General features: G+C 41.9%; 1 protein-coding gene across 4 annotated transcripts in view; it reads right to left on the bottom strand.

Annotated features, from left to right (window-relative positions):
* LOC125462906 (suppressor of tumorigenicity 7 protein homolog) overlaps nucleotides 1–27,333 on the bottom strand; it is a 160,393-nt gene that overhangs the window by 71,577 nt on the left and 61,483 nt on the right. For all 4 annotated transcript variants that reach the window (XM_048553402.2, XM_048553407.2, XM_048553404.2 and 1 more), the window contains 7 exons: nucleotides 25,509–25,671; nucleotides 23,342–23,396; nucleotides 15,804–15,919; nucleotides 12,319–12,397; nucleotides 7,809–7,963; nucleotides 5,895–5,992; nucleotides 2,614–2,728 (listed from right to left, as the gene is read on the bottom strand). In XM_048553402.2, the coding sequence (XP_048409359.1) occupies nucleotides 2,614–2,728; nucleotides 5,895–5,992; nucleotides 7,809–7,963; nucleotides 12,319–12,397; nucleotides 15,804–15,919; nucleotides 23,342–23,396; nucleotides 25,509–25,671 (781 nt within the window). The remainder of the gene's footprint in view (nucleotides 1–2,613; nucleotides 2,729–5,894; nucleotides 5,993–7,808; nucleotides 7,964–12,318; nucleotides 12,398–15,803; nucleotides 15,920–23,341; nucleotides 23,397–25,508; nucleotides 25,672–27,333) is intronic.

The following is a 27,333-nucleotide window of genomic DNA, read 5'->3' as shown; positions in this document are numbered from 1 at the left end:
TCCTAGCATTAAGGTAGAGGCCATCCAGCCTTGACTTACTCCTTCGAAACTCAACATGGATAAACTCCCATCCGCCTTGGTTCCTTTACTGAAGTATGACATGCCCCATTACACATGCTGAATTGCTTTAAATTCCTCCAAATGGAACGGGAAAATCCACCTGCAAGCATGTCGGTCCCAGTCTGGTTCAGATACAGATCATCCCAATTGTATAGATCTCACCTTCTCCCAAAACAGTCCGGGAATCTGAAACCCTTCATCCTGAAGCAACTCGTGAGCTACGTATTCATCTACTCTATTCCCCTATTTCTGTATGCGCTAGCATCCAACGCTGAGAGTAATCCAAAGATTATAACCTTTCAGATCCTGCTCTTTTGTCTACTACCTGGCTCCCTGGATCCGTGATGCAAGACCTCATCCCTATATCATTGGTACCAATGTGTATCCTGTCTTGTCATCCTCCACTTCAAGCCCTGCAGCTGCTCAGTGATATCCCAGGCACTGGAACCTCCGAAGCAATACACTATCCTGGAGTCACGACCACAGACGCTGAAAAGCCTGTCTGTTCGCTAAAGCAATGAATCCGCTCTTGCTTTCTTTTTCCTCCCCTCCTGTACAGTTATGTTGCTTGTGGTGCCAAAAGCTTGACTCTATCTGCACTCCCTTGAGGAATCAGCAGCCTCATCAGCTTCCAAAATGGACAACCAATTTGCAAGCAGGGCCCCCGGAGGCTGCTGCCACATTTTCTTCGACTGCCTGGTGGTCACATATTCCGTTCTTTCTTCTAACTCCTTGAGCTGTTATCCACAAAGCTCTCAGCCTTGTGTCTGTGCCAATGTCTCTGGCCACTGCTTGAGCTCTGAAACATGAAACTCAAGTTGAGAGCACTTTCTGTGCAGACAGTGATCTAAGATGCTGGTAGCAACCATGACTTCCCACATATAACAGGTCACACACTGCATTTGGCTGACATCATCTGCCATGACTTGAACTTATTTAGTCTTATTTGCCAACTTGTCTAAATACTTAAAGATACTTCCTTTACCGTAAGAGAAGGAAAATAAGATTGTTCCCCAACTTTTACTTATCCCTGGTCCTTCTCAGATAACCCCTTAATAATCTCCCCATTCTTACTGAAGGGCATCTTTATTTTTAATGTTATTATATGAAGCTGTGTCCTCGCTGGCCAAAAAGAATGTTGGAAATATATGCAAAAGATTTAGCTTCAGACTGCAGCACTCTAAGTCACAACATCAAATATTGCACTGGCATAGTCACTGCCTGAAAATCAGAATATATAATAGCAACTACCCAAAGCAATAGCTATAAACTTCAAATGTGGCAGGGGAGACGTCAACTGAATACTACTTCAAGGAAGTTAAAAAGCAACTAAAACAATATCTTGCTGGGGGTGGGGGGGTGGGGGGCACGAGATTCACATATTACAACAAAGTGCTCCCTGCAATTCTAAGATTTTAAATAAAAACAATAAAATCAACACTTTTAAGTGTTCTTAAGCATGAATTGTCTTCAGAGGTTAGGAAGTTGGAGACAGAAAGTGGGGATAAAGGAAAATGACATCTGATTGGTGACAACCGCTGTTTCCCAAATATCTGAACTGGAAGCTCAGCTTTTCACCGTAGCTGTCTCTATATTTCTACTTGGAATGTCAGTGTCACTGGGTAACTGCTATTCATAATTGCCTTTGAGAAGGTGGACATCAGCTGCCTTCTTGAACTCTGGTAGTCCTTGGGCTGAAGAGACATCCACAATGTTGTGAAGGATGTGAAGGAAGTTCCAGGATTGACATAATGACAGTGAGCAAACAGACAACATCGTTCCAAGTCAGGGTGGCATATGGCTCAGAGCGGAATTTGCTGGCAGCAGCGTACCCATGAGCCCTTGGCTTCTGTATGGTAGAAGTTGGGCGAGGTAATGAGTTCATCTTGTAGACAATACACATTGCAAGACCATGCATCAGTTGTGAAAGGAATGAACGTTCAAGTTGATGGATGGGTTGCTAATCAAGCAGGATGCTTTGGCCTAGATAGAGGTATACAAAACTGGTATTTTTATATTAGGGGCATTTAAACAGTCCTTGGATAAGCAGATGGATGATGAGAGGATAGTGTAGGGGGATGGGCTTACATTAGTTCACGGGTCAGCGCAACATCGAGGGCCGAAGGCCCTGTTCTGCGCCGTATTGTTCTACGTTCTTTATATTTGCAGGTGGCAAAGATAGAAGGTACATTAACTTGTAGCAGCTGGAGGGGGCAGGTGCTTAAGGAAACATAAGCAGACAGAACTCTGTATGTCACAGTCTTTGTGCACTTGCTTAGTGTGAGCAAGCCTTACAGGCATGGAACACCATGGGAGCTGAATAGGTCTTTGGTGTGGTGAGAGATACTTAGTCACTGGCAAAAGATCCATTATAATTTTCTGTTAAACTGCAGTTTGAAGTTTGCAGATGATCCAACATACAAAGACAATATATTACAGTAAAAATCACATCTTAAGGAGTGAAGAACCCATCCCATGAAAAAAAAAATCCCATTGTATAACCCTTGGTAGGAGCCTTGTAAGTACAGTGTTAATATTAACTAGGATACTAACCATCAAATTTGGCCAAGACCACTTGTACATCAGCATAGGCTTGTAACTCCAACAGAGCCTCTAATAAATTTTCATGTATATTCAGCATACTAAGGAGTGGAAACTCTTTCATCAACTGAGAAAGAAAAGACATTGAGTTAATACATTTCACTGAACATTATTTAATGTGAGATTCTGAAAATTAAAAATGTACTTTGTTTAACACTGCTTCTAAAGACATATCATTTAATTCTGTACTGAACAGTAACCAGAGTTCTAAAGATTTCAAAACTACTGACAGGAAAGTCCAACAGAGCAGATTGCACTCTTCGGAATTTTCGTTTCACCTTACGGACATTTGTGGAGAAGTAGAATCCAAGCAGTCTTAAGCCCCACAAAAAGTCTGTAAACAACCACTATGAAAAATATTACCCAAGAATTTAAGATCACAAAATGTTAGTCCTCCTAGTACGTTATGTTTATTATATTTCCTTGAAAAAAAGACTGGAAGGTAAAGACAACATTAGTTAACAGTTAAATCCCAACATGTTCATTTCAAAACACATGATATTGCTGCTATTTCCATATACAGAATTAGATTAGATTCCCCACAGTGTGGAAACAGGCCCTTTGGCCCAACAAGTCCACACTGCCCCTTGAAGCATCCCACCCAGACCCATCCCCCTATAACCCACATACCCCTGAACACTACAGGTAATTTAGAATGGCCGATCCACCTAGCCTGCACATCTTTGGACTGTGGGAGGAAACTGGAGCACCTGGAGGAAACCCACGCAGACACGGGGAGAATGCGCAAACTCCACACAGACAGTCGCCCGAGGCTGGAATCGAACCCTCCCTGGCGCTGTGAGGCTGCAGTGCTAACCACTGAGCCACCGTGCCGCTCTAAATTAGTGAATACAATTAGTGAATACAACACTTATACTTCACATCTTTAGGATATCCCAAAGCTTTCCAGTCAATGAAAGACCTTTGAAATGTCATCATTCACTTTTATAATGCAGAAACATTGGTTGTTAATTTGCACATTGCAAGATCACACAAACAATAATAGAACAATGACTAGATAACTGTTGTTGATTGAACTGGTTCATTGTTCTGCAGACATTTCATTATCCTGCTGGTTAACATCATCAGTGCGGCCTCCAATGAAGCACCATTGTGTTTTTGTGCCTGGTTTTTAAACTCTGGTGTCTGTTGAGTTGGATAACTCGTTTCCAGCTTTCCTTTGCAGTGGAGTATATATAAGGTCTCGTTCTATGTGTTTGTTGATGTACTTCTTAGTGTAGAACCAGGCCTCTGGGAATTCCCATGCTTGTCTCTGTTCGGCCTGTCCTAGTATCCTGGTGTTGTCCCAACTGAACTGGTGGTTTTCTGTGCTCCTGAGATGCTGCTTGGCCTGCTGTGTTCATCCAGCCTCACATTTTATTATCTTGGAATCTCCAGCATCTGCAGTTCCCATTATCTCTGGTGGTTTTCCTTATCCATGTGGATGGAGATGAGTGAGTATTGGTTGAGTCTTTTTGTTACGAGTTGGTGTTCATGTTCTCTTGTAGCTAATTTTCTTCCTGTCTATCCAATGTAATGTTTGTCACAGTCTTCGCAAGAAATTTTGTATAAAACATTGGTTCTATCCACTGTGGGTAATAGGTCTTTGGTTCGGGTTAGCAGTTGGCGTAGTGTTGACGTGGGTTTGCATGCCACTCTGATGCCCAGTGATTGTGGGAGTCTTGTGGTCAGTTCAGATATGTTCCTGATGTATGGTAGCGTGATGAGTGTGTTAGGGTGTGCAGCATCTTCCTGTTGTTGTTCGTGAGATAGGTATCCAATCGTTCTAGCACCCGTTGTCCTTAAATACTTGGTGGAGGTACTCCTCTTCTTTTTAGCATTGTTCTGGGTTGCTGCAGCGTGTTGTTGCTCGTTTAAATAGTGTTTTTATGCAACGTTGTTGGTGGGTGTTAGGGTGCTTGCTCTTGAAATTCAGTACTTCATCAGTGTGTGTGGTTTTCCGTGTATCTTTGTCAGAAATTTCCCATTGGCCCTGTGTTCTACCATGATGTCCAGGAATGGGAGCTGTTCATTCTTTTCGTCTTCCCTGGTGAATTTGATCCTGGTGGAGGTGCTGTTTATTAATTGGCGTGTCACCTCTAATTTGGTCCGTTTAATAACGACTAAGGTGTTGTCCAAGTATTGGATCCATAGTTTTGGTCGAATTAGCTGAAGGGCCAGGCTTTCAAGTCTCTGCATCACTGCTTCTGTTATTAGTCCAGAGATAGGTGACCCCATGGATGTCTCTTTAATCTGCTCACAGATTTGGCCGTTGAAGGTAAAATGGGTCATGAGGCACATGTCCAGTAATTCCAGCATGTTATCTGTGAAGCTGGTGTCACTCAGGTCTCATTCTTGTTTTAGTAGTATTCTTCGTGTTTCTCTTGCTAGTGGTACGTCAATCGATGTGAATATGCCACTAACGTCAAATGACATCATAGTCTCGTCGTTGTCTATTCTTTAGTGCTTGACGGAACTGAGGAACTCTTGGGCTGAGTGGATTGAGTGGGTAACTTGCTGACGAGGTGCTTTAGTCTCCGTTATAACTTCTAGGCTAACTTATGTGATGGCGTGCCTGGCAGGGAGACTACGGGTCTGCGGGGTACTTCTGGTCTGTGTACCTTTGGGAGGCAGTAGGAATGGAGGGTGTTAGTTCCTTCTGGTTTCATTCTTGGGTAGTCCGTTTTGCCGATTTGTCTGGTCTGTTTGAGTCTCTTTAGTATATTGAATATCCTGTTTCCCAGTTGTGGTGTCGTTACCCAGTAGGGTAACAAAACATCTGCAGAACAACGAACCAGCTCAGTGAGCAAACCAACCACAACATCCACAACCTGAGCTACAAATCTACTCAAAAACTTTAGAGACTAGGTAACTAATTTGAAAGAGTCCGTGCCTGTCCTTGTATTGGTCAAAGACATCTCAAAGGCTCTCTTATCCTTAGAAACAGTAAAATTGGATATTTTATGTGCATCTGAAGACCAGGCAGACTTTTAGTTTAATGTCTCATTCCAAAGGCAGCACCTCTGACAGTGTAGCACCCCAACTAATGCGCTGCGAATATCAGGTGAAATTTTGTGCTTAAGTCAGAAGACACTGGTAAATTTGATAACTTACATTATTTAATTATAATTCAGAGTATGACCAACGATTATGGGTAGGAAAGAAAAAATCAGTCAAAACATAAAGGTGATGCAGTTTCTCCAGCTGGTGTAACTGGCATCTTTGTTACTCACATCTCTCATCAGTTTTACTGCTTCTCGTATTCTTCCCAGTTTTCTCGCACACATTGCAAGCCTTCGTTTTATATAAACTAATACATTTGTGTCTCGCCCTGCCAAGAGAAAATAGATCAAGCTGAAATTCAAACCATTCTCAAAACGATAGGTGTTAATAGATGTCAGGTGCTCAAGTGAAAAATTCAGCTTCAGTATTCAAAGCATCATAACTAAACTGCTGTACAGCAAATCACTTATACATTTCTCATTCTCAGGTTTCAAATGTTTCCAAGCTTCATCCCATCTCCATACCTGCAATCTCCTCCAACTCTATCAATCCTAGAGTCTTGCACAACCCCAATTTCCATCACGAGCTGCCTGGACCCCAAGTTCTAGAGTTTTCTCCCTCACCCCAAGACGAATGCTACTTTGAAGAGTAGTTACTGCTGGCCAACTCAACAGCCAACTTATGGGCACCAAGTTCTAAAAATAAAAGCAGGAAGCTAAATGACTTTTAAATCGGCTTTTGGGAAGGCAGAGTATGAAACAAACATTCATCAGGATATCTTTGAAACAGAACAATGGGACTTGGGCAATGTGAAAGGAATACATAGAATCTTGGATAAAGTCAACTCAATGGTGCCAGTCTGGATTGTGTGTTAGGTGTCTGGAGTGGTATTTAAAGCCTTAGGCATTTGATCTAGACAAGTATGGAATCACTGATGCAAGGCTGAAACTACTATATGGAAACAGACAATCCAATCAAGCGGATTAGTATGGTCTTGTCACAAAAACAGAAGTTGCTGGAAAAGCTCGGCCGATCTGGCAGCATCTAAGAAGAAAAATCATAGTTAATGTTTCGGGTCTGGTGACGCTTCGAACTTCTGTTTCTGATTTACAGTATCTGCAGTTTTTTTTCATATTTTTATTTAGTATGGTTTTGTGTTTTGCTTGGGCAAGTCTTGTTCAGAAAAGTAGTTTATCCCTTTGGTTATTCATTACTGGATTCAAGGCAAGATTTTACAGGTTGTAAGTCACTTGCTCTCAAAATTTTAATGAGGTCTCTGATCAAAATAATTTCCTCACTTCTACATTCACCACTCCTCTGAAATACAGCTTTCAGATAACTTGTCCAAGCGACTGTTTCCTGCAAGCAAGTTCAGACAATGAACTTCTGCTGTTCAATATGGGAGGCGTTACAACCAAGGTCAATACTGTCCTCATCTGCCACAAATGGGGATCACTTGATGGTAACTAAAGCAGGAACTCTGACTGACTTTCCTCTCCCTCGCGACAATACAAGGTACTAATGCTAACTGAAAAAGCCACACGTCAAGCAAAGTGCACCACCAATGAAGCCAGACTTATAAAAGATCATTTCCAAAACTAGAAACAGAAAAGATGGTGAAGGATCCTGTATAAACGCAAATAAAACATCCTAAAGCGATTAGCAGCCAATTAAATTATTTTAAAATGTAATCAATGATGTGATATAGGAAAGGTAAACAGAATGGCCATACAAATAGCAATGTGGTAATGACCAGATAATCTGTTAATTTAAAAAATTGGTTGAGTAATAAAGATCGCCCAGGCATTTAGAAAGAATTGCCCTTATTTTCTTCGAAGTGGGTCGTGGGACCTTTTCTATCCACTGAAGGTCAGATGGTTTAATACTTGGTGAAAAAAGATGACAGACTGGAAGATACCATCCAAAACTCTAACTTCCTGTTTGGCTGTGCTTCCACCACTTGCAGTTTTACCTCCGATTCAATGAGAGAGTTAAATTCCTTTGATAAATGTGGTGACTCCCTGCAAACTGCTTCCCAGAGGTTTGTTATTAAAACGGTGACCCAAGTATCCAAGGGTTGTGTACTTTTCCCTTAATCTTTAGCATACTGATAGATCAATATTCACGTTAGTTCGGTGACTTACTGTGCTGTGCTTCCTGCTGTGGACTGTGGTGCTGAAGCTGCTGGCTCCTTCTGTAGCACACCTCACCTGCTTTCAGTGCCTGTTTAAATAGCTTCTCAGCTTCAAGGATCGTGGTGGTCTCCTCCTCAGCTAGGAGAACATATGCCGTTGCACACCTAAGATTACAAAGAAAACAAGATGTTACTGTGCACCAAATATACTATAATCCAGTTGACAAGCTACAAAAGAAATGTGTCTCAATCCATGAGGTTACTACACTGTATTTTTTAAAATATTCTTACATCCAACTCTTTCACCTTTGTAACATTCTGACCTATGCCAGATGTGGGTGAGAAAGAGGTGACTGCAGACTTCATGATACCTCTTTGTGCTATTTTGTGGAATATCAGTGGAGGGATTTAAGGTGTAATCCAAAGTGACATGCCTATTAATATAACCTCCAGCAATTTGCTCAGGTCTCAACACCCCCTCATTTAGGGCTACAGAGTAAGCGCTTTCCTGTAAGAAAGCAACCTCTCAAAATCATATGGGACGATATTTTGGGACAATATGGGACGAGGCTCTATTACACATCATGTCTCTGCTGGGTCTTTGAAAGATCTACCCAAACTGTTACTCTCTCCTGCCCTTTCCCAAAGCCGTGCAAATGTTTTCTCTTGAATTTTCTTTTCACAGTCAAGACTGATGCTGCTTCTGTTAACATTCAATTACTGCTCCCCTGCTAAATATCAGACCATTAAAACTACATGAAAGGGCAATGAACAATTTGCTTTTGCATACAGTTTAAGTACCTCAAAATACACTTACAATTTACATTTTCTTGCTGGGATATGCTAAGGTATGCACCTCAAAGCAATACTTTTAACAATAAGTATGAAAATGAACAAAAATACTGGCATCCCTGAGTTGGTGGTGAACAACTTTGTTGACCAATCTAGTGAAGGTACTCTCTGAGTGTTGGTCAGAGATAACTGCAGGACTTTGACTCAGTGAGGATGAATGATCAGGAAATACATTCCCAAATTTGCATCATTGTGACTTGGAGGGGCTTTAGGAGGGTGTAGCGTGTCTGCTGTCCTTGCCCTTCAATTTGCCAGCCATGGGAAATACTCAAAAGAAACCCTGGCTACTTTCTATAATGCATCTTGTATTGCAGTGACAGAGAAAGTTTGTGTTAAGTTTGCCTTAAAGTTGTACATATAACCACAAATAAGACAGTCCTGTCTATGAAACATTCCTCTAATCCAGATCAGATTGCAATCTATATCCCTAAAGAAAAGGAGCATTTCCAGTTTTTTAATTGAGGAGTAAACATCAGCACGGCACACAATGGTTATTCCAACTGCACTGCAGATTGTTAGGAAAAAGCAACTTAAATACAATACAGCTACTATTCAAACCAGTCCATGTCAGTTATGCACATTAAACCACATATTCATTTTACTCTGAAAATGATAAGCCCCGACAATGAATTAACTTTTTTTCACCAGTCCTAACTTGCAGAAATTGAAATACAATTAGCCTGCTTTCTATACCCGTTTGTCAAATTAGACGAAATATTTGATACACCTTGACAAATGGATGAAATGAGATAAGACATTAAAGTTTTAATCATAAGAAAGATGGATGGGTTTGGGCACAACAGGCTCGACTGCATACACCTTGACAAATGGATGAAATGAGATAAGACATTAAAGTTTTAATCATAAGAAAGATGGATGGGTTTGGGCACAACAGGCTCGACTGCATTTTTATAGTGCCTTTAATATGTTAAGGTGCTTCATACAAGATTCTGGAGTCACTATCCCATCAAAGATTACCAGAGTAAACATAGTTTGGGATAGACACAGCAAAGCTTTCTCAGCAGCACTTCGATCAAACACTCCCAGAACAGCACATGGTTAGATATATAAAGATTTCTTTTTAAACTGAAAGTAATGTCCTGTCTCTATACTGCCCTGGTCAAACACACAGACAGCAGGTACAGAGTAAAGTTCTCTCTGTATTATTGTCCTTTCTACTGCAGATAAACATCAGCAATAACTGAAAGCAGATTAAGTAATGTTAACTGTAAATGTGGGAGGTGATGGTGTGTTCTTGCTGAGAGCTGACACAGACAATGCCCTCTTTCTCTGCTATAACATTTTAATGTTTCCCCTTTAAAATTCAATAAGTCATAACTCTGTAAGTCCCTAAGTTTCATTTTTTAATCTTCTCTCATTTGTCCTAAATATTTCCCGTCCTCTCAAAGTTAGATTATTTGATTTACACCTTCTAGATGCCGCAAATCCTCTCTGCTCCTTTATCGTAATGCCACCCTCCATGTGTCAACATCAACAGTCAGCAGGTGCTGGCTCCGGTACAAACGAGAGGGACAAGGAATCATTGTCCAGCAACTGGTACTAGATGGTGATGCAGAATAATGAAATTGACTAATACTGCCCATACCAACTCATCTTAAATAAGAAGGCAGAAGGCCTAGTTTAACAGCCCAACTCAGATCAACCGTTATCAATGCAGATTTTGGATGAAAGTCTGCACTCTTATCTTCTAAATTGCTCACCATAAATGAAAACGGAGGATTGGGCAGATACACTCAAAGAACAAAGAAAATTACGGCACAGGAACAGGCCCTTTGGCTCCCCAAGCCTGGGCCGACATGCTACCTGTCTCAAATAAAATCCCCTACCCTTCCGGAAACCGTTTCCCTCTATTCCCATCCTATTCATGTATTTGTCAGGATGCCCTTTAAAAGGCACTGCAGTATCTGCTTCCACTGCCTCCCCCGGCAGCGAGTTCCAGGCACCCACCACCCTCTGTGTAAAAAAACTTGCCTCATACATCACCTTTAAACCCTGCCCCTTGTACATTAAACCTATGGACGCTGGAAATTGACTCTCCCACCCTGGGCAAAAGCTTCTGACTGTCCACGCCATTCACAATCTTGTAGACCTCTATCAGGTCACCCCTCAACCTCCATCATTTCAGTGAGAACAACCCAAGTTTTTCCAACCTTTCCTCACAGCTACTGCCCTCCATACCAGGCAACATCCTGATAAATTTTTTCTCTATCCTCTCCAAAGCCACTACATCCTTCTGAAAGTGTGGTGAACAGAATTGAACACGGCGAGTTTTGACAAGATTTGTAGCTCAGGTTGAGGTTTTGGATCTGAGTTTGCTCGCTGAGCTGGAAGGTTAGTTTTCAGACGTTTCGTCACCATTCTAGGTAACATCATCAGTGAGCCTCCGGTGAAGCGCTGGTGAGAAAAAGAACAGGAAATGACATCACCAACACAAGAAATGACATCACCAACCCAACGAAACCTAAACACGTAATTAGAAAGCGGGATGTAACACCAGCGCTTCACCAGAGGCTCACTGATGATGTTACCTAGAATGGTGATGAAATATCTGAAAACTAACCTTCCAGCTCAACAAGCAAACTCACATCCAGAATTGAACACAATATTCCAAATGCAGCCTAAGGTTCTATAAAGCTGCAACAATCCCTGCCAATTTTTAAACTCAATGCCCCGGCCAATGAAGGCAAGCATGCCATATGCCTTGTTGATTACCTTCTCCACCTGCATTGCTACTTTCAGTGACCTGTGTACCTGGACACGCCAATCCCTCTCCCTACCATCAGTACTCTGAAGAGTTCTGCCATTTACTGTATATTTTCCCTTTGGATTAGACCTTCCAAAATGCATTATCTCACATTTTTCCGGATTAAACTCCATCTGCCACCGCTCCGCCCAAGTCACCAACCGATCTACATCCAGCTGTATCCTTTGACAGTTCTCATCACTATCCGCAGTTCCACCAACCTTTGTGTCTTCAGCAAACTTACTGATCAGACCAGTTGCAATTTCCTCCAAATCATTTCCATATATTACAAATAGCAAAGGTCCCAACACTGATCCCTGAGGAACGCCACCAGTCGCAGCCCTCCATTCAGAAACATACCCTTCCGCCGCTACCCTCTGTCTTCTATGACCGGGCCAGCTCACCTCTGACCCCGTGCGACTTTACCTTGTGTATCAGTCTGCCGTGAGGGGCCTTTACCGAGGCACATAGCACAGTGAGAGGCTATGTAGCCTTTGTGCCTGTGGTACCACCCAGAAAGGGCTATCCAATGAATTCCTCAGCCCTGTAAATCTTCCCCTTTCAAACAGAGATCCTTGGAATCATCTTAAAAGATTCCAACTTGGCAACACCGTTATTTGTGAAGCAGAATGCCCATTATAACCAGTAATAAAATAACTGTAATCAAGAAAACCAATGCTTTAAGACCTCAAAATGATAATTTGTTCTGGACTATTTCCAATATGTTCAATATGCTGATTTCAAAACTCCTTAAAATAGCACGAAAAGTAGGAGATTGAGCACCAGGAGAGTTCAAAAGACACACGGGCAATGAGTACGTCAGAAACCTTCAGACTGGTGTAAAAGAGAGTGGACCAAGCACGAATTTGTTATGCAGAATCTCAATCAGCAGTACAAAACATACTCATTGTTTAATTCTAAAGCTTGGTATGCTGCCTTCATTCTTGCTTGCGCATTTCTCTCCCGCCAGGCTTTCTGCATCACTGTTAAGAAAACAAAAAAAGTGATTGACAGCAGGTGTTTATAGCTAACATTCCTCAGTTTGCAGTAGAAATGCTGGTCAGAAAGAAGGAGTCATGTTATTCAAACCCACACTTAGCTAGAAAGCCATTAAACTTGTTCAGCTATAAAAAAAATGGCAGATGTGTTATAACAGCACAAGTGCTGTCAACAGAACAGACTGTAATGTGAATATTAAATGCAGCAATAAAAACAGGACTGCTGCACCAAAGCAGTCTGCACTCCAATAAATATCTTCATGGTGCTAAGTCAAGGTTCAAACCCACTATTCTACAGGTGGTGCTGTGAAAATCTCAATCAAAATGTCACTGAATAAGTGAGAGTCTCAACGTTCCTCTTACAAAAAAAAAAGCTGTGCAAAGAGATTCAGAGTGCCAGCTTGTGGATCATCCCCAGTGGCCCAGTGCACTAAAAAGCCTGTCAAACCAGGAAGCTTCTCAACTCTTAATTTCTGCCCTGAATCTGTAAAGTTCAACTCCAGCTGTAGGACACAAACTTTAAGCAGGCTTCAATATCCCACGGATGTCAGAGAGGACAGCCAAAATCTGGTCAGCTTGTTGCTTCTGATTTTGATTTTCTCATCAGAGAATGCCTGCAGAGGAAGCAGGCCGTTGTGCCAATCGAATCCACATCGGCCCATGGAATATTATCCCACCTGGACCCACCTCCCCCACCCTATCCCTGTAACCCTCCATCTCCCATGGCTAATCTACCTAGACTGAACTTCCCTGGACACTATGAGCAATTTAGCATGGCCAATCCTCCGTAACCTGAACATTTTGGACCCTGGGAGGAAACTGGAGTACCCATAGGAAACCCACGCAGACAGACAGTCTCCCGTGTGTGGAATCAAATCCGGGTGCCCTGGCACTGTGATGCAGCAGTGCTCACCACTGAGCCACCTTATGGCGGCTGTACATGGATGCATCAAAGCCACATGCAGTCTTCATCTGAAACAGGGTGGTGCATAAATTTGTTAATGATGCAGAAACATAACTGAGCAATCATTTTTATTGCCAAACACTGACTTTTTTTATTTCCATTTGAATTCTCACGTCTACATTGACTGATATATTTCAGGGCTGCGCATCATCAAACTGCATTAACATTTTCCTGCTGACTCCTTGACAGAAAGGTGTAGTTACACTGTGACATATTTACAAACAGTTTCCATTTCAAGCATAGGCATGGGAATTTATGATTGAATAAAGTTAACAGGCTGTGGATGCAGACGCAAGATTTTTAATATCCTTTTAACATAATTAACATCAAATTCAGTTCTGTTTTCACGTTTTGAAAACTTGGGTGATCCCAACTTTCCAAGCCTCCCAAAAACGCTGAACCCCGCCATTTCTGGTCTCTTACATAATCTCTGGTTTGTTCACCCCCTATCAGCAGCTGTATCTTTTACCATAAAGATGTCAAGCTCCTGTACTCCTTTACACCTCCTCCTCTCTCTACTCCTTTAATAAATTGTGTAAACCTACTTCTTTGACAAAGTGGTTAGTCACCAGTCCCAATGTTGCCCTTTTTAGCTGGACAGCAAAGTCTCTGTCACACCTTTGAGACAATTTAATTATATGAAACCTTGCTATACAAAAGCAAGGTTTTGTTGTTATTTTCCTCCAATATCTATAATTCTGATTGATGAAACCTTGAATCTTGCTTGCAGCTCCAGCAATTTCTCCATCTTTGGTATGAGAAATGGGTGTAGTCTTCAAAAAATAATATGACTAAAGCAGCATGGTACTTGATTGGTACCACCTTGGAACAAAAGTCAATTGTATTGTCTTCAGCATTCAATGAGTTCAATATTCAACTGGCTACACTGCTTGCAGATTTGCATTGGTTAGATATGTTTAGTGTTGAGCCCCCTTGGATTCAGAGGTCTCTCACAATTCATTCTTGGCTACTTCAAAAGCATAGTCATGGAGTGAGCAAGACCCTATGCTTCCTTCCTGTGTGCAGCATGTCACATTTGTCAGTCTAACTGACATTGTTTATCCCAATCACATATTTTGTCCAACTCATTCAATCCAATCCTTTCCATGAAGATTCACATATTCAAACTTAGCAAAAGGAATCACTGCAAAGTGGTAAGATGCAGAATCAAGCCGTGGCTGATGTTCAACTCCTAACTTGGGGGCTGCTGAGGTCTTAAGCAGCACTTAAAAGGTAACGCAACAAACTGCTAAATTTAAGTAACTCCCATGAGCTTGTACTGTACAAGGCAAAAAGACAATTTGTTCGGTTGCCAGGTAATATCATTGTCTAAAGCACACTGGAAAAAGTCTCAGTGAGTACAATGCTAGAGGGCAAACAAGCTGAAGGGTATTACGCAGAAGACAGTGTTTACACGGTAAAGATATAAACAATATGAATACCAAACAAATAGTCAAAGAAAGGGTGTTACTTTCACTCCCTCCTCAAAAGCGGATGAACTAAACGACAAATTAAATGAGAAAAAGAGCAACGTAAAACCCAAAGATTTCCCTCAGGGTGAACAGTGAACTGGTTTGACATATTATCTCAAGTTGTGATAGCCAATACCAGAAGTGGGTTCAGAAACAATGTTTACACAATAAAGAAATGGACTAAGCACTTTCAAATTTCATCTGACAGTTTTACTTTATTCCCCAATAAGAAGCAAATATGCTCAATCAAAAGGCTTCAGTGAACGGACTGTAATTGCACTGGGGATGTTAACACAAGAACGCAATAACAAGTTAATCCAACAGATACAAAGTCTGGTAATTACATACCTGAAAGCCTTGGTAACATAGAACACTACAGCGCAGTACAGGCCCTTCAGCCCTCGAAGTTGCACCAACCTGTGAAACCAAATCGAAGCCCATCTAACCTACACTATTCCATTATTATCCATACGTTTATCCAATGACCAATCAAATGCCCTTAAACTTGGCGAGTCTACTACTGTTGCAGGCAGGGTATTCCACGCCCTTACTACTCTCTGCGTAAAGAACCTACCTCTGACATCTGTCCTATATCTATCACCCCTCAATTTAAAGCTATGTCCCGTCGTATAAAAGTGCCCTTGCATTGTAATACTCCAAGAGTACTTCTATACCGCAGCTATCTGAGATCAGCAGTCATTGAATCTGACTTGCAATCAAATTCGCATGTGAAAGGTATGCCTGCACAGGTGTGCAGAGCTAGTCTTGCCTTTTTTAAGCTTTTAAAATGTCCAGACGCTGAAAACTTTCAATAATTACCTCTCAGATGACACACCCTAGTCAATTGCTTTTTTTAAATTAAATCTGCATTGACAAACCACAAAAAAGTATTCACAATTATAATTGCTGCCACAAATACCAACAGATTTCTCTATGATTCAACGTGTGAACTTACCAGCATCTGCGGGTCTGACATGATCTGTGTCACATGTGAAAAATGTTTGATGATCCTGTGCTGACAGATTCATGTCATAATATGTCAAGGGCTCTCTCCCTGTGACCCATGTGTACCTTCACAAGTGAGAAAATGTATAATTACACAAACAACAAACCTATTAAATCTGACACTGATTGAGCTGCAGTCAAGAAACGTGTGCCATTTATACATTTGACTGAACCTAAATTACATTAGAATACTTCTGCTCTGTTTTGAATAAATCCTAAGATTAGTAAACTGTTTGTACCAAAATCTAAGTAACTCTTTTCACTGAGCAACAACATGACATAATATTTAAGTTTTCAGCACACATTTATTAGTGAGATCCATATGTTTTCAAGAAAACTATCAAAATAGCATTTTTATAATGACTGCATCAATGATACACAAGTTTTGTTTTGTCATTAATTTTATACGCACTGAGTTGGGAACCAGCGTTTCTGTGTGAAGGAGCACTCATGCAATTTGATTGACCCATATAAACACCAAGTGCTTGAACATCACATACTGATGCAAAATTAAGCTCCCTCTATCTACCCTGACCCAAACACTCCCAGTGCTGTTTATTGCAGAGTAAAGTTTCCATATGCTGTTCCCATCAAACAATTCCAGGACAGTACAGCATGGAATTAGTCAGAGTAAAGCTTCATCAGTTAGTGCCCCCATCAGTTAGTCTCAGGATTGATGACATCTTTCACAAGGTCAGAAGTCACATGACACTAGGTTATAGTCCAACAGGTTTACTTACACATCACCTGATGAAGCAGCAGTGCTCCAAGAGTTGGTGTCATGAGACTTCTGGCCTTGTCCACTCCAGTCTAACTCCAGCACTCCTACATCGTGGACATCTTTCACATTTCAGTGTTAATTTAAGAGAAACACTTAACAGTTTTTAAATTCAATTTTTGATTGTATCTGTTTCTGGTTAGACCGTAGTCAAAACTCTTAGAGTGCAACACACGAAATCGGTAAGAATAGGAGAAGATTCACCTTCCAGTCTTGATTATGAACATCTGACTGTAACCTCAAATTGATGTTCCTGCTTTCCAAAGATAACCTTTCATCCTCATCCTTACTAAGAATCTATCTACCGATTATTCAACCAATCTGCTTCTGCTGCCTTTTCAGGAAGGATTCCAGTTCTGGGCGCCCTATTATAGGAAAGATGTGGATGCTTTGGAGAGGGTTCAGAGGAGGTTTACCAGGATGCTGCCTGGACTGGAGGGCTTATCTTATGAAGAGAGGTTGACTGAGCTCGGTCTCTTTTCATTGGAGAAAAGGAGGAGGAGAGGGGACCTAATTGAGGTATACAAGATAATGAGAGGCATAGATAGAGTTGATAGCCAGAGACTATTTCCCAGGGCAGAAATGGCTAGCACGAGGGGTCATAGTTTTAAGCTGGTTGGTGGAAAGTATAGAGGGGATGTCAGAGGCAGGTTCTTTACGCAGAGAGTTGTGAGAGCATGGAATGCGTTGCCAGCAGCAGTTGTGGAAGCAAGGTCATTGGGGTCATTTAAGAGACTGCTGGACATGTATATGGTCACAGAAATTTGAGGGTGCATACATGAGGATCAATGGTCGGCACAACATTGTGGGCTGAAGGGCCTGTTCTGTGCTGTACTGTTCTATGTTCTATGTTCTATATGACTTTCAGAGAAACAATTTCAACTCATACCTGTTTTAAATGTGCAACCTGTTATTTACAAATGGAAAACTTTAATTGTGAATTCTCTGATAAAAGAAATCTTCTCCACGTGAATCCTGTCAAGAGACTTCAGCATCTTGTATGGATCAGTTAAGTTGCCTTATTCTTCGAAACTTGAGGGGACACAAGCCTAGCCTGTAAAACTTCTCATGAGACAAATGCCCATTCCAGACATGAATCTTGTAAACCTTCTCTGAACTGCTGCAAACACATTTATACCCTTCTGTAAGGAAAGCAACCAAGTGTATTCCAAATGTGACCCTGTTACAGGGAAAACACAACCACAATCCTACTGAACGGTGGAGGCGGCTCAAGGGGTCGAATGGCCTACTCCTGTTGCTATTCCTTATAATACAAAAATATGCTTCAGTTATAAGATTAAATTTCTCTTGCAAATAAATTATAACATTTTATTAGATTCTTAAATTACTTGCTCCACCTGCAAACGAGCCTTTTGTGATTAATGCACTGAGAGACCCAGATCCTTCTGCATCTCAGAGCTCTGTAACCTCTCACTACCTGTATAATACAGAACACAGAATAGTACAGCACAGTCCTGTCCCTTTGGCCCACGATGTTGTGCCGAACTTTTACCCTAAATCTAAGATCCATCTAACCTCCACCAGTACCTTATACTATCATCCATACGCCTATCGAACAGCCACTTAGATGCCCCAAATGAGGCTGACTCCACTCCCCTCCACGGCAATGCATTCCACACCCCGACCACACTCTAAATAAAGAGCCTAGCTCTGACGTCTGAGTCGGGGGGGAAGGGAAAGTGAAAGAGACAGGGAGTGTGGTGCTAAATGGAAAGATAAGCAACAGGATAGCATGTGTACAGGTGGATTTAAGCTCGAGGCAGACAAGGAATAGAGCAAAAAGGAAGGATAGCTTAAGACATCTTGGGATTTCCAACCTCTCTAATAATGATAAGAAAGCTAGCATTAAGACACTTTATCTAAATGCTTGTAGTATTCACAACAAAGTAGATGAATTAACAGCACAAATCCTCTTGAATGATTATGATGTGGTAGGCAGCACTGAGACATGGTTGCAGGGAGCTCAGGATTGGCAGTTAAACATCCAAGGATTCACAACATATCGAAAAGACAGGGAAGCGGGCAGAGCGGGTGGGGTTGCCTTGTTAGTTAAGAATGGAATTAAATCTACGGCACTGAATGACATAGGGTCAGAAGATGTGGAGTCTGTGTGGGTGGAATTGAGGAACCACAAAGGCAAAAAAACTACAATTGGAGTTATGTACAGTCCTCCTAACACTGATCAGGACCAGGGGCGCAAGATGCACCGAGAAATAGATAGGGCATGTCAGAAAGGCAAGGTCACGGTGATCATGGGGGACTTCAATATGCAGGTGGATTGGGTGAATAATGTTGCCGGTGGATCCAAAGGAAGAGAATTCATGGAATGTTTGCAGGATGGCTTTTTGGGACAGCTTGTGATGGAGTCCACAAGGGAGCAGACTATTCTGGACTTAGTGCTATGTAATGAGCCAGACTTCATAAAAGACCTTAAAGTAAGGGAACACTTAGGAAGCAGTGATCATGATATGGTAGAGTTCAGTCTGCAGTTTGGAAGAGAGAAGGCAAAATCGGATGTAATGGTGTTACAGTTAAATAAAGGTAATTACAGGGGCATGAGAGAGGAATTGATGAAAATCGACTGAAAGCAGAGCCCAGTGGGGAAGACAGTAGACCAACAATGGCAGGAGTTTCTGGGTGTAATTGAGGACACAGTGCAGAGGTTCATCCCAAAGAAAAGAAAGATTACCCGGGGTGGGATTAGACAGCCATGGTTGACAAAGGAAGTCAGGAAATATATCAAAGAGAAAGAAACAGTCTATAAAGTGGTCAAGAGCACTGTGAAATCGGAAGATTGGGAAGGCTACAAAAACAAACAGAGGATAACAAAGAGGGCAATAAGGAAGGAGAGGATCAAATATGAAGGTAGGCTAGCTAGTAATATTAGAAATGATAGTAAAAGCTTCTTTCAATACATAAGAAACAAACAAGAGGCAAAAGTAGATATTGGGCCGTTCCAAATTGATGCTGGAAGGCTAGTGATGGGAGATAAGGAAATAGCTGAAGAACTTAATAACTACTTTGCGTCAGTCTTCACAGTGGAAGACATGAGTACTATGCCAACAATTAGGGAGAGCCAGGGGGCAGAGTTGAGTGCGGTAGGCATTACAAAAGAGAAAGTGCTAGAAAAGCTAAAGGGTCTAAAAATTGGTAAATCTCCTGGCCCTGATGGGCTACATCCTAGAGTTCTGAGGGAGGTGGCTGAGGAAATAGCGGAGGCTTTGGTCGTGATCTTTCAAAAGTCACTGGAGTCAGGGAAAGTCCCAGATGATTGGAAAATTGCTGTTGTAACTCCCTTGTTTAAGAAAGGATCAAGGCAAAAGATGGAAAATTATAGGCCGATTAGCCTAACCTCAGTAGTTGGTAAAATTCAAGAATCCATTGTCAAGGATGAGATTTCTAAATTCCTGGAAGTGCAGGGTCAGATTAAAACAAGTCAGCATGGTTTTAGTAAGGGGAGGTCGTGCCTGACAAACCTGTTAGAATTCTTTGAAGAGGTAACAAGTATGTTAGACCAGGGAAACCCGGTAGATGTTATCTATCTAGACTTCCAAAAGGCCTTTGATACAGTGCCTCACGGGAGGTTGCTGAGCAAGGTGAGGGCCCATGGTGTTCGAGGTGAGCTACTGGCTTGGATTGAGGATTGGCTGTCTGACAGAAGGCAGAGAGTTGGGATAAAAGGTTCTTTTTCAGAATGGCAACCGGGGACGAATGGTGTCCCACAGGATTCAGTGTTGGGGCCACAGCTGTTCACCTTATATATTAATGATCTGGATGAAGGGACTGGGGGCATTCTGGCGAAGTTTGCCGATGATACGAAGATAGGTGGGCAGGCAGGTAGTACTGAGGAGGTGGGAAGCTGCAGAAAGATTTAGACAGTTTAGGAGAGTGGTCCAGGAAATGGCTGATGAAATTCAATGTGAGTAAATGTGAGATTTTGTACTTTGGAAAAAAGAATACAGGCATGGACTATTTTCTAAATGGTGAGAAAATTCGCAAATCAGAAGCGCAAAGGGATCTGGGAGTGTTGGTCCAGGATTCTCTAAAGGTTAACTTGCAGGTAGAGCCCGTAATTAAGAAAGCGAATGTAATGTTGTCGTTCTTCTCAAGAGGGTTGGAATATAAAAGCAGTGATGTGCTTCTGAGGCTTTATAAGGATCTAGTTAGGCCCTATTTGGAATACTGTGTCCAATTTTGGGCCCCACACCTCAGGAAGGACATACTAGCCCTGGAGCGTGTCCAGTGGAGATTCACACGGATGATCCCTGGAATGGTAGGTTTAATGTATGATGAACGGCTAAGGATCCTGGGATTGTACTCATTAGAGTTTAGAAGGTTGAGGGGTGATCTAATAGAAACTTACAAGATAATGTATGGTTTAGAAGGGGTGGACGCTAGGAAGTTGTTTCCGTTAGGTGGGGAGACTAGGACCCGTGGGCACAGACTTAAAATTAGAGGGGGTAAATTTAAAACTGAAATGAGACAACATTTCTTCAGCCAGAGAGTGGTGGGCTTGTGGAATTCATTGCCGCAGAGTGCAGTGGAGGCCGGGACGTTGGATGCCTTCAAGGCAGGGATCAACAAATCCTTGATCTCGGAAGGAATCAAGGGCTACGGGGAGAGTGCAGGGAAGTGGTGTTGAAATGCCCACCAGCCATGATTTAAATGGCGGAGTGGACTTGATGGTCCGAATGGCCTTACTTCCAATCCTATGTCTTATGATCTTATGGACGTCTCCCCTATATCTACCTCCACGCACTTTAAAACTATGTCCCCTTATAATAGCTACTTCCACGTAGGAAAATGTCTCTGGCTCTCCACTCTACCCATAACCTCTGATAATTTTGCACACCTCTATCAAGTCACCTCTCATCCTTCGTCATTCTAAAGAGAAAAGCCCAAGCTCTCTCAACATTTCCTAGTAAGATCTTCCCTCCATTACAGGCAACATCCTGGTAAATCTCCTCTGCACCTTTTCGAACGCTTCCTCACCTTTCCTGTAACGAGGCAACCAAAACTGGACACAAAACTCCAGATGTAGCCGAACCGAATATGCTTTCGTTTCAATTTGTCGTGCCAAAGTGGACAATTTCACTTTTTTCACTTGTAGCTTCTTAGGTCGAATTTAGCACTCTCTATCACAGCATGTTTGCTGATGAAGAGTCATTTAATCGGGTCAGAGGGTGGTTACTGGGAACCGTACTGCCTTATAATGTTTGCTTTGACTGATCTATGGTATGAAGGCTCATTGGCTGCCTTTTTATCCCTCCGAAATTCAGGCCCTTAGCAGTTGGAAGCAGGGTGAGGCCTTTAAGTGGGCATTGATTGCCAACCTAATTGGGTATTGCCCTAGTGACAGGCTGGGAATTTGCCATGCAGGCCATCTGGAATGCCAAGCTTTTTCCTGTTACTTGCAGACTTCTACAAGAGGTCCGTCATTCAAAAGGTGTTTAATGTCCGATCCCCCAGCATTGGGAAAGGTTGGGTACGGAGAGGGGGATCCCAAGAATCACACCCCTGCCCTTGTTGCTTACCTGCCACGGTTCCTCTGCAGTCTCTACCTCATGAACCTTTTCCCAAACCCACATCATTCATCTGCAGTTTGTGCCCCTCAGCAAAATCCTGGATTGAGTGGTTACAGTACGGGCAAGAACCACTGCTGCCCTTGTGGCACTGCCACTGGTGACCAGCTTCAGCAGTGAGGAAGGAGACTTCTGAGTTCAGGGTTTGCACGCTGCTGCCGCCCAGTTCAGCCTGCTACAATGGGCTTCCCTGGAAAAGTGCTTGAGCCATTGAGTACAGGAGTTGGAATGTCATGTTAGGGCAGTACAGGCCACATTTCAAATACTGCATTCAGTTCTGGTGACCCTGTTATGGGAAAGATGTTTCGAAACTTGAAAGAGTTTGGAAAAGATTTACAAGGATGTTGCCAGGGTTGGAGGGTTTGAGCTATGGCAGGGGAGGGGACACTGAGTAGACTGGGGCTGTTTTTTCTGGTGCATCTGAGACTGTGGGTGACGTTACAGAGGCTAATAAAATCATGAGGAGCATGGATTGGCTAAATAGCCAAGGTCCTTTTCCCAGGGGAGGAGAATCCAATAATAGACAACACAGGGTTAAGATGAGAGTGGAAAATTTAAAAGAAAGACCTATGGGGTAACTTTTTCACACAAACTATGGTACGTGCATAAAATGTACTGCCAGAGGAAATGTTTGAGGCTGGTACAAGTGCAACATTTAAAAGGCATCCTGATGGGTACATGAATAGAAAGGATTTAGCGGGATATGGGCCAAATGCTGGCAAATGGGATTGGCTTAATTTAGGATATCTGGTCAGCGTGGATGAATTGGACCAAAAGGTCTGTTTCTGTGATGTACAAATCCATGACTCTACCTGGCAAGAACTCCATTAATAACAATAAATTCTGCACTTATACACTTCGAATACCTGCAATAGGCTTGATACGGTGTGCAATTACATCTCCACTAACTTGCATTGTTAAATATATAAAACGACACAATCTTCCTTCTTGTACACAAACCAAGCTTTGGCCAGAACTCCAACTCACTCTTTCAGAAGGTTTTATCAGCTGGAAGTTGTGGAGATCTGAACCTTTTATTCTCATGCTTCCTCCATTCAACACCTATGCAGGCTTAATTTCCTTTGACTTAATTACAAGAACACTTACCTGCTGTACTCGGCTCCCCTGAAGAGATTCAACGGGTTTCGCCACACCTTACATTCTGCAAATACAAATTTTGAGATGTTGCAAGATTAAAATGTTTGGCTCGAAATTAGTCCATGGTGCTTATAACTGTAGCTCTTAAAATATTCTCCAGCAGTGATTGGCTAGAGCAGTGGCTAATAACTTAAAATTTCAGCTGAAATCCAGCTCATATCTGATGAAAACCTCATTTCTATAGTGACTGCAAGGGTCCAGTGTGATTAGAACTTGGTGAAATGTTGACTAATGTCTAGTGGACAGAAGTGCCTTAGTCATAATAATTTCAATTTCCACAGCACCTTTAATGTCACAAAATATTCATAAAAGCACAATGACAAAAACAGACACAAAATATATCAGGGGTTTTAGAATGCTAATAATCACTGTATTTTCAGTCAGTCAGGCAAGAGTCAAAGTAAGCGCATTACAGGTGCTGTGTGTTACAGGTGCACATGCAATGGACAAAGGATTCAACTTCAGTTCTATTAATTCACTGGAAAACCTTAAGATTTGTTGATCTAGTAACTATTAGCAACAAAAAAAATCTTGAAAAAGACAACAACCACAAACTGAGCTCTCATCTCATCTCCATGGGGAAAGAGGTCATTTTCTCAAGGCTTCACCATTTCTTGTAAACAGGGAGAGGAAGTTAAAAGCAACAGCAATGACTGAGAGCTGGAAACAAGTCTGCCTGATTGCCACTCTGCACTCCCAGAGTTAGAATTAACAAACGTGGAGAAGAAATGTATGAAAGGTCATAGCTGAGGACAGGCAGACTGATTCAACAGCTTAAACGCTGCAGCCTGGCCATTCAAACAAGCTGCCAATCTCCAAGCAGTCTATTTTACGTCAACAGATCCATAATCAATCATATCTTCAGGAGCTTTGGCACTTCAATTGGTAGGTGTCCTTGTTCAATAAATCTCATCCAAGTGTTTAAAGTAATGCTTGCTAAGGTTGTTTCATGGACTGATGCCAAAACCAAAAAGTAATGTGACATCAACAATTGTTTTAGGCACAGAATATCTCCTCTATTACTCATGTTCAGGGTTGCTGTCTACACCACTCAAATAGCTAAATGTTAAGTTGGATCCCCTGTTCACATCTTATTCATGCTTAAAATACAGTTTACATGACAGAAACCTCCATATTATTTCTATGGTAAGATTCACACCAGGATATCTGATTCGGTAAACAGAATCCCAGTACACAGCTGTGAGTCCATACAATTTATACATAATTTGTTTTGGAAAGGATGGGATTGAAGTTAAAAGCTAAAGCATCAAGGTTTTACCTGACTGTCTGTCCACCCGCTTACAAACTGAGTCAACTGATAATTGACACTTAGCAGAGAAACAAGCAATTCAGCTCATCAAGACTGCGGTAATGTGATTCTCCATAAATTCTATCAAATACTCTTCTCTTGCTTGCCCTTATTATTATTAAACCATCCCTCCAAAAACAACTTTTGCAAAGAGTTTTCTGTTCAATAATTATTTGTAGAGGACAATTCTATATTCAAATAAATCAATACATTTCCAATTAGCTATAACTCCTTGTCTTTCAAGGTGGAGAGACTGGGCAGAAAGTCAGGGGCAATGGCAGAGTGGGAGCTGGGTGTAAACACCTCACTACGGTGAACTGAGCTATGGAATAATTGAAATGTGAAGTCCACTGGAGCAAAACCTCTGAAAATAACTGGACAGATAGAGCTGATATCTAAGATATGCCGGGTATAAAGGCCTGTTTAACAGCAGTAACAGAATTGTGCATTACTTCATCTTCAGTTAGTTCTAATACAGGTATGTGGTTACATATTGTTCAAAGTTTCCTATTTCTAAATTTCACTAAAATTAGTGGATAGCAGAAATATTCTCTTTAATGATATGTTAAATGGAAATAGCAGGGATCAAAACAGAAACTGAAAAACTCTGGTCTGACTGCATCTATAGTTGCATTTATTTGCGTGGATCAGACCCCTGCCTGGAATACGGTGTATAATTTTGGTACACAAAATTTGGGAAGAAATTACCAGTTTACACTTCAAAATTGGAATAGTAATAATAAGTAGGACATGCTCCTTGAAACTTTAAAAATCAAAATAATCAAGAGTATCAACAGAAGTGATTACCTGAGACGTTTTGCCTGTTCGATTCAGCCTCTCCATTGCTGGCAGTAAAATTAACCGCAGGCAGGTTATTATCCACTGCGCCAAGCAGTGGCCGCAAGTGGCTCACAGAGACCTGCTCAATGAAGGACGTGCCGTACTTTCGAAAATACCACCACTCAAATATCTGAAACAGGAAAGGAAAAGTACAGGGTCTGACACTATTACCAGAAATGATCCTTCCTCCAACCCCAGCCAAGACACAAAACAATTTTTTTCCGGACAGCAAACGCAAAGGTATTGGCTGCGGTTGTGTCAGCTCAGATGCAGAACAAAGCACAAACTACACTCCAGAGCAATTCACACAGTTTGCAATTGAATCCAGTTTTGGTGAAATCTCATCTGGAATACTATTTTCAATTACTACTTGTGACCACAATACTGTCAAGTTTTGAGACACTGATGGATGAAGCTAACACCAGTTCTCGGGTGAAGGTATTAAACCAGGGGAAAGTGAACTACAACAAAAAGGTTCGATTCGCCCCTCAGTGGTTAACACTTCTGCCTGACAGCACCAGGGACCCAGGTTCAATTTCACCCTCGGGTGATATTGTGTGTGGAGTCTGCACATTCTTCCTGTGTCTGTGCGGGTTTCTTCTGGATGCTCCGGTTTCCTCCCACAGTCCAAAGATGTGCAGGCTAGGTGGATTGACCGTGCTAAATTGCCCATAGTGTTCAGGGACATATAGATTAGGTGGTTTTAAGGGGGATGGGTCTGACTGGGATGCTCTGAGGGTCAGTGTGGACTTGCTGGGCCAAAGGGATTCTATGATCTAAAATTAGGTAAGAACTGACAAATTTTGATTGGAGGCAGCTATTTCAGAGTAAATCTACATCAGTCTCATGGGAATATTTCAAATGGCAGTTGATAAAAGAGTTCAGGAGCAGCACATTCCTGTGAGAATAAAGGATAGATAGGGCAAGTGACATGAACCTTAGACGATCAGATGAACCTTAGACGGTCAGAAAGAAAAAGGCAAGCGAAAAAGAAATATGTAACGTCTAGGGAGATGCAAACTGATGAAGCCTTTGAAGTATACAAGTGGGAAAGAACTTAATCAAGGTATTAGAAGGTCTAAAAGGGGTCATGAAAAGTTTGTAGCAAACAGGATGAAGGAGAAGCCTAAGGCTTTTTATGCAGACTAAAGGACAAAGGAGAGAATCTACATGTGTAGCCAGTAGTAGGTGAGGTCTTAAACAAATACCTCATGTCAGTATTCATCAAAGAGAAGGAATTGGTGGAGGATGATCTAAGGGGAGGGAGTGTCGAGTTTCTAAGCCAAAGTTGCTATTACAAAGGAAGAGATTTTGTCCACCTTGAAAAGTATTAAGATAGATAAGCCCCCAGGTCCTAATAGGATCTATCCCCGAACATTGAGGGAGGCAAATGAACAAATTGCTGGAGCACTGACAGACACTTTGTATCCTCTTTGACCACTGGTAATGTCCCAGAGAACTGGAGAACAGCCAATGTTTTCCCATTGTTTAAGAAGGGTAGCAGGGATAATCCAGAAAGTTACATAAAGGCAAGTCTGACGTCAGTGGTAGGGAAATTACTGGAAAAGTTTTGCGGGGACAAGATCTACATACATTTGGAAGCAAATGGACTTATTAACAATAGACAGCATCATTTTGTGAGGAGACGAAGAAGACTAATGAGGGAAAATGGTTGATGCTGTCTACATGGACTTCAGTAAAGCCTTTGAACAAGGCCCCTTACGACAGACTCGTACAAAAGGTGAGGTCACATGGTATCGGGGTGAGCTGGCAAGATGGATACAGAACTGGC

The sequence above is a fragment of the Stegostoma tigrinum genome, chromosome 21 (assembly GCF_030684315.1).
Source record: "Stegostoma tigrinum isolate sSteTig4 chromosome 21, sSteTig4.hap1, whole genome shotgun sequence".
NCBI lineage: Eukaryota > Metazoa > Chordata > Chondrichthyes > Orectolobiformes > Stegostomatidae > Stegostoma > Stegostoma tigrinum.
Note: the sequence above shows the minus strand (reverse complement) of the source record. Positions and strands in the feature narration are given on the sequence as shown.